The sequence below is a fragment of the Notolepis coatsorum genome (genome assembly GCF_963971535.1).
Source record: "Notolepis coatsorum genome assembly, chromosome: 10".
Classification (NCBI taxonomy): Eukaryota; Metazoa; Chordata; class Actinopteri; order Aulopiformes; family Paralepididae; genus Notolepis; species Notolepis coatsorum.
In genome coordinates, this window is record NC_140174.1 from 110,988,602 (window position 1) to 110,996,498 (window position 7,897).

General features: G+C 39.4%; 1 protein-coding gene across 1 annotated transcript; it reads right to left on the minus strand.

The window, feature by feature from the left end:
- Positions 1 to 1,581: 1,581 nt before the first annotated feature.
- On the minus strand, positions 1,582 to 7,673 carry LOC311235680 (vasotocin-neurophysin VT 1-like; the record flags this gene model as incomplete). The annotated part of the gene is made up of 3 exons (XM_084323144.1): positions 1,582 to 1,718; positions 4,472 to 4,676; positions 7,542 to 7,673. The coding sequence occupies 3 exons, from the start codon at positions 7,671 to 7,673 to the stop codon at positions 1,582 to 1,584; spliced, it is 474 nt and encodes a 157-aa protein (XP_084179270.1).
- Positions 7,674 to 7,897: the final 224 nt, after the last annotated feature.

Here is a 7,897-nt window from a genome sequence, read left to right on the forward strand (position 1 = left end):
GTTTGTGCCGATTCTGGGTTGAACATGATTTGTGGAGCTCCCTCTGGTGTTGCGGTCGTGGTATTCACTGACCTTTGGGAAGTATTTCGACATGTACATGGGTACCTTAGTGGTGTAGTGTATCTTGTAGACCAGGCCCATTGCAAGTTGCTGTACTCTGTCGTCTACTCTAAGCCATCCTAGGTTGTCAAAGTGGGCAGGGGTGAGGTGGGTTCTAGGAGTCAGGTCAAGCAGTAGTCTGACCAGTTTGTTTTGTGATGTTTGTAATCTTGTTTTTAGTGCCTGCTGTGACATGCTGTCAGTCATTGTATCAAAGGCTTTTCAGAGTGAAAACACGTCTTAATTCCAACATATCACAATTGAAACAAAGCCGGTAGTGGGCCGACCAGGGGGTGCCGTACCGTAAACACAGATGGTGCCTTTAACCTTTTCTGTCAGTAGGTCAACAGTAGCCGCCCCCACACTGCGCGAACCTCTGTCTTAATAGATCACTTAAAAGACATTTCTTGAAACAAGCAGCAATATCTTTCAGGTAGGTATAGATCTCTGCACTTTTTTCAAGATAAGACAAATGAAACAGTATTGACCTAAGTGATATGATCCTTGACACACATGTTTCACTTGTTATTAAACAAAGGCTATGTTCACACTGCAGGCAGAAGTGGCCCGAAATTATACTTAAGTGAAGGTATGGGTACCGTCTCAAAATCGTACTCAAGTAAAAGTCAGAGTATCTGGCTAAATACACACTTGAGTATAAGTAAAAAAGTTTCTACTTTTAAATGTACCTAAGTAATAAAAAGTAAAAGTAAAAACTTTTTTTTATTCCGGGGCAATGAAATGTTCCGTTTCGTCCTCTTCATCACTCGTACTGTCGTTTGTGGCCATCTTCTGTAGCTTGTCACTCTGACTGTCTATTCTTCTGATAGCAGGTGTTTAATCAAAGATCCCCACTTTCTAGTATTGCACAAGGACCAATCAGCATGGGTAGGCGGGTTCATTTTCCATTGATGGGGATTTGATTGGCTGTTTTTAAATAAAGTTCGGCCGCAGGATTAATAATGTTAACGTTACTTCGGCCAGAGAAACAAATATACTAATTAAAATAGTTGGACCTGCAAGATATGTACTTTGTACTTTGTAGGTCTGCATTTTAAATGTAAGGAGTAAAAAGTATGTTTTTTTTTCTCTGAAATGTAATTGAGTAAAAGTACAAGTATACAAACCTAATAATACTTGAGTAAAGTACAAATCCCCAAAAACAGTACTTAAGTATTGTAACGAAGTACAATTACTCAAGTACTTTACACCCCTGGCTATAGACGACGACATGCTGAGGTTAGTACCATCCCTCCAGAGACAGCAGGCTAGTAGCCAACCACAGAGGTAAGGGTTGGAAAAGGGTTGGAAAATGTAACTGTAGTTGGAAACTGGCCGCCACGTTTGACTTATAAGAGAGCGAGGAGTTAGTCAACATATTTGACCATTAAAGCTGATACAAATCACTATGTTACAACTGATATACATGAATAATTATTTGCACTAAGAAACACCTATAGATCCCGCACCCTTGCTTGGTTGTCAGTATTCAGTCTGCCCCCTAGTGGCCAGATCCAGTAGGCGCAGCAGCAGGCTGCCAGGTGAGTTGGCTGTGGAGACACGGGGCGAAGCTGAGAAGAGACCCTCATCCAGACACTCTGAGTCTACCGTGCAGCTCTCTGTCAAACCAACAGGGACACATCAAGGTTAGATACACAGGGAGAGAGGGGGGGGGGGAGAGAGGAGGGAGAGAGATAGAGGGGGGGAGAGAGGAGGGAGGGAGAGAGATAGAGGGGGGGAGAGAAGAGGGAGGGAGAGAGGAGGGAGGGCAAGAGAGAGATGGGGTGAGAGAGAGAGAGAGGAGGGGGGAGAGAGAGGGGGGGGAGAGAGAGACGAGGGAGGGATAGATGAGGTAGAGAGAGATATAGAGGAGAGGGGAGAGAGAGATATAGAGAGAGGAGGGAGAGAGAGGGGGTGAGAGAGAGAGAGAGAGGGGGGTGAGAGAAAGAGAGATGAGGGAGGGAGAGATAGAGAGAGAGAGAGGAGGGAGGGATAGATAGAGAGAAAGAGAGAAGGGGAAGGAGGGAGAGAGAGGAGGGGGAGAGAGAGAGGGGGTGAGAGAAAGAGAGATGAGGGAGGGAGAGATAGAGAGAGAGAAGAGGGAGAGATGAGGTAGAGAGAGGAGATGGCTGTGGCCAAAAGAGGTATCCTAAAAGAATGGAAAGACACGTCGTCTCCAAGTTTTAAAAGATGGCTCACTGAGATGGTCTCCTCTCTGCAGCTGGAAAGCATCCGTCACAGTAGGTCCGAGACCTCGAACACATTTAATATGATATGGGGTCCCTTTTTGGAATGCTTAGCTAGAACATAAGTGCTTCTCAATGTCCTCCCGTGTATTTTTTGTAAAATATATATATATATAATATATGTATATATGTCAGAAAATCAGCCCCTTGCGTCCTTAGTGTACAATATATGACATGGTGTATGTTTGTTCATTGATGTGACAGTGTCTGGCAACATACTGTTTGTGTTTTTATTATTTATTTTTTATTTCTTTGTGTTTGTGATTTGTGTTGATGTGTGTTTGTGAAACTATAAAAGCTGAAAATAAAATATTATAAACAAATGGAAAACTGACAATAAAGTTGACTTTATAAAAAAAATTAAAAATAAAAAAAGAGGGGAGAGGGAGAGAGAGAAAGAGAGAGGAGGGAGAGGGGGAGGGTGAGAGAAAGAGAAAAAAGAGGGAGGGGGAGAGAAAGAGAGAGAGGTGAGGGAAGGAGATATAGAGAGAGATATCATGGACACACAGATTGGATACAAAAATGTAGAAGAGGAGCAGTGATGAGAAAAAAGGGAGAAGAGAGCAGAAGAGGAGAGGAGAGATGAGAGAGATGAGGAGAGGAGAAGAGAGATGATAGGAGAGGAGAAGAGAGGAGAGGAAGAGGGGAGAGGAGGGGAAGAGAGGAGAAGAGAGGAGAGGAGAAGAGATGAGAAGAGAGGAGAGGAGAAGAAAAGAGAAGAGAGGAGGGAGGAGAAGAGAGAAAGGATGGGATGAGAGGAGAAGAGAAGAGAGGAGGGAGGAGAGGAGAAGAGAGGAGGGAGAAGAGAAGAGGGAGGAGATGAGAGGAGATGAGAGGTGGGGGGATCTACGAAAATGACACATCTACCTACAAGCAAACAAACCAAAAAGAGCTAAATTGTGCATATTGGCATCTTCTGTGTAGCTGCAAAACATCTTGGTTGTCCAAAGACGAGACAATAGATCAGTCTGGCCAAGACGTCTGGCATCTGTTTCTGTATTAGGAGAACTCTCTCCCATTGGTGATCTTCTGCCCTACATCACTTCATTACTGCACTGGAGCTCTGGACCTTATCACACTCACTCTAGTGATGGTCTTATACGCTTATAAGGTCCCTAGAGTCTACACTGAATTAGGAACATCTGCTTTTAGCTTCTGTGCTCCAGAAACATGGCATAAAACTCAATTCATTAGTATCTATTGGTCAGTTTAAAACTCAATTCATTAGTATCTATTGGTCAGTTTAAAATGCAATTCATTAGTATATATTGGTCAGTTTAAATATTTAATAGCAAACCACTTCACCACAGTCTGCAGTTGTTTTGAATGACTTTAAATTGTTTAATTGATTGGACTTTTCTGTTTTCATATTTTTGTATTTATTATGTGCTTTATTTCTCTACGTCACTGTGCAATGAGAGCTTGTTCTCAATGATTATTTGTGTTTAAACTTTTTAGATTAGATTCAAATGTATTGTCATCATGCAGCACAAGTACAGTACAACGAAAATAGGGTTGGCATCCATGTACATTTAACAGTAAAGTGCAATATATACAATGTACAGGTGATTAAACTGGGTATAAAATATATAGATTAGTACTACTGAGTAATAGTGCTAATCAAATGTATGTACAGAGTTGTAGTATTATTATGTAGTTATAAAGACACTATGGTAGTAAGTCATACTGACCAGCAGCGTAACTAAGAGTAGGTAAGGGATATGTACAGATATAGATATAGTAGCTATCTACAGATATGTAAAACGGATTATATGCAGGTATGTACAGACAGCTGTGGATATACATATATATATATATATATATATATATATATATATATATATATATATATATATATATATATATATATATATATATATATATATATATATATATATATATATATATATATATATATATATACACAGTAAGAATAAATATATATATGGTATACAGCATTATTGTACATGATATCATGCAGAGATGTATGGGTCATATGCAGGTGCATTCAGACAGAATTGGATATATATATATATGCAGTAAATATAAATATATAAATGTGTATATATATCAGATTAAGACTACCTGAGTCACAGCAGAGACCTGAAGCAGCACAGTGTCCTCACCTGAGTCACAGCAGAGTCCTGGAGCAGCACAGTGTCCACCCTCAGATCCACAGGGTTTCCCTCCTGACTGGCAGGGGCTCAGCAGGTAGTTCTCCTCCACGCAGTGGGCAGCCTCTGGGGAGCCCAGCAGGCAGCCCAGACCCTCCCCACAGCAGATACTGGGGCCAAAGCAGCGGCCCCTGTCCCCAGGGCCACAGGACAGGCACTGGAGGAGGGAGACAGGAGATTGTTACATAATCTGCGGCAGTAGATTGGAATAGGCTACCAGCAGACATTAAGTTAATTAGCCCCTATTCCTCTTTTTTTTTGTATCCACTTTTTCTCCCATTTTCTATTTTTCTACCATCCCAATTTCGTATCATCCAATTCAACCCTCCCCTGTCTCGAGCGCCGTTTCTTGCCTCCCACAAGCCGGCTGCAATGTGGACTAAGTCATACATAGCACGAGTCCCCTCCGATACTCGAGGTAACAGCAGTCGCATCTTTTCACCTGCGCGGCGCGATCTTTCAGCGTCAGGGGTCTGCGCTTTGGAGGGGCGCCGCCCCCATCGCTTCCTGATTCTACTGCGCAGGCGCACCAACCGACCTGTAGGAGTCGCTGTCCACAACGCCCGATCCCCACCCATCAGTTTCCCACCCCCTAATACTGCCAATGTGTATTAGTACGGACGACAGTTTTAAAATAGACAGTGATAAAAAAAGTTAAATAGAAGAGACAGAGTAAAATTGTGCAGTAGTGCAGTGCAACAAAATAGTTAGTAAAATAGAATAGACAGAGCAAAGTGATGCAATAGTGCAGTGCAATAAAATAGTTCAATAAAAGAAAATAGCCCTCATTTACAGTACAATAATCACAGTGTTGATGTAATGAGTCTAGGCGGCACCACAGAGCAGCGCATTGCTCTTAACACTTTGAGTTTCTTTACAAAGTTCAGTTCTAAATTACACATTTCTAAACATCTTTACTGTTTTGCACGTATCTCAAACACATTTCTGATACCTGTAAGTTACACATACATACATTGTTACCCATACTGTACGGACGTTGAACTCTGTTGCCATATACTCAATTTGTACCTATACTGCTTTCAGTATAGCCCACTGTAATCAGTAATGAGAGTATTCATAACTACCTAACTCATATATACCCATATAACTCTGTATGATAGCATGTACAATAGTGCTGTATATACCATACATTTACATGTATGTATTTATATTTACTGTATATATATACTATATATATCCATATCTGTCTGAATATACCTGCATATAAGCCTTCTATACTGTACATACTTATACACCTGCATATATAACCTTACCTTACTAGTTACGCTGCTTACGTATGACTTACTACCATAGTGTCTTTATACCTGTATCACTGTACATATTAATACTACAACGCTGTACATATCTGATTAGCACTATACTCAGTAGTACTCATTTATATATTTTATACTATATAGTTTAATAACCTGTACATTGTATATTACTATTGTACTTTACTGTTACATTTGCACTCTGGTTGGATGCCAAACTGATTATCGCTGACTGTACTTGTGCTGTATGATGACACAGGAACAGTACATTGGCTGTGCACACAGCGGGTTAGCAGTGTACAGTTTAAATCAACTAGTTTAAATCTTCTGTGTGACATTTAACCTTTCAAATCACAATCTCCAAAAAAGTTATATGTAAATGTTTTATAAAAAGCGAAAAACAAAGGGAAATTATGCAATTAGATTCAATTCAATTATATTATTTATTTTATATTATATTATATTCAAATGTGTGTCCTCGTACAGCACAAGACAAGTACAGTACAACAAAAATAAGTTGAAAATAGAGTGCAAGTTGACAGTAAAGTGCATAACCTTATACAGGACAGGTGTGTAATACGCAGAAAAATACAGTGTAACAGGTGATTAAATGGAATATATATATATATATAACAAAGCTGCAAGTAAATATGTTAATCTGATGTATGTATGTACAGTATTGTTATGTACAGTGATCAGACAACTAATGAATCAGCATACCTCTATTAAATATGGATAAGATACAGTATGATTATGGTGCAAACTCATATGCATTTATGTATACTGTTATTATTAATTAATATTAACTTATTTTTCATTTCCATGTATTCTTTTTACTGTATTACTGTCTGTTTTTGTATTGTCTTGTTATTTTTATTGTGTATCTGTGTTTTACTGGCGATAAATGATATGTCCAGATTGTGCTGAAAAATGGGATGGGATGTGTACACATATAAAGATATAGTATATAGCATGTACAATGCTAGAGTGGGTATGTAAACAAGAATATATGCAGATATATTCATATATAAATGTATATATGGTATATACAGTGGGTAAAATACAAAAAAAAAAGTTTATTCTGAGCACTGCAATGGTAAATATGTTAATCTAATGTACAGTATTATTATGTACTGTGATACAAGTATACATATACTATGATAGTAAGCATACTGGCCAGCGGTATAACTAATAAGAGTATATGGTATGGGATATATACAGATATTATTCATTAGACAAAAGGTGTCAATTATTCAAACAACAACACACAACTACTACTGTACGACTTACTACCATAGTGTATTTTTTACCTGCATGTACATATTAATACTACAACTCTGTACATACATCTCATTAGCACTATTACTCAGTAGTACTAATTCATATATTTTATACCCAGTTTAATCACCTACATTGTATATTACTGTTGCACTTTACTGTTACATTTGCTCTCTGGTTAGAACTTGAAGCCAAACTTATTTTTGTCGTGCTGTACTTGTGCTGTATGATAACAATACATTTGAATCGTCAGTATATTTTTATATACATTTATATGTAAATTCTTTATAAAAAGCGAAAAACAAAGGGAAATTATGCAATTAGATTAAATTATATTATATATAATTTATATATTTAAACTTATTTTTGTCGTTCTGTACTTGTGCTGCATGATGACAATACATTTGAATATAATCAAATAAATCTAATATCTCATCTAAACTATAATAACACCCGTTGTTCACTCATCCTACCTGTCTCGCGCCGGTCTCCCTCAGCGCGCGCTTCCCGCCGCGCGGACAGTTCTGGATGTAGCAGGAGGAGGAGAGCGCGAGGAGCGCGAGGAGGAGGAGGCATGGAGGAGGAAGCGTCGCGGGAGCAGCCATGGTGCTGTTTGTTAGACCTGTGTTGTTTACTCCCTGGAGCCTCCTGGGTGTCTGACAGACGTCTCCGAGAGATGAGCCGTTACTTTATAGGAAAAACGGTTTAACGTGGCAAACCGTTTCACACATAATTTTTGACGTCAGGGGTTGTTGTTTTTGTTCGGTCTGTCCTCCGCGCGCCACGAGCCACACACGCGCCACACACGCACCACGCACGCACACACACA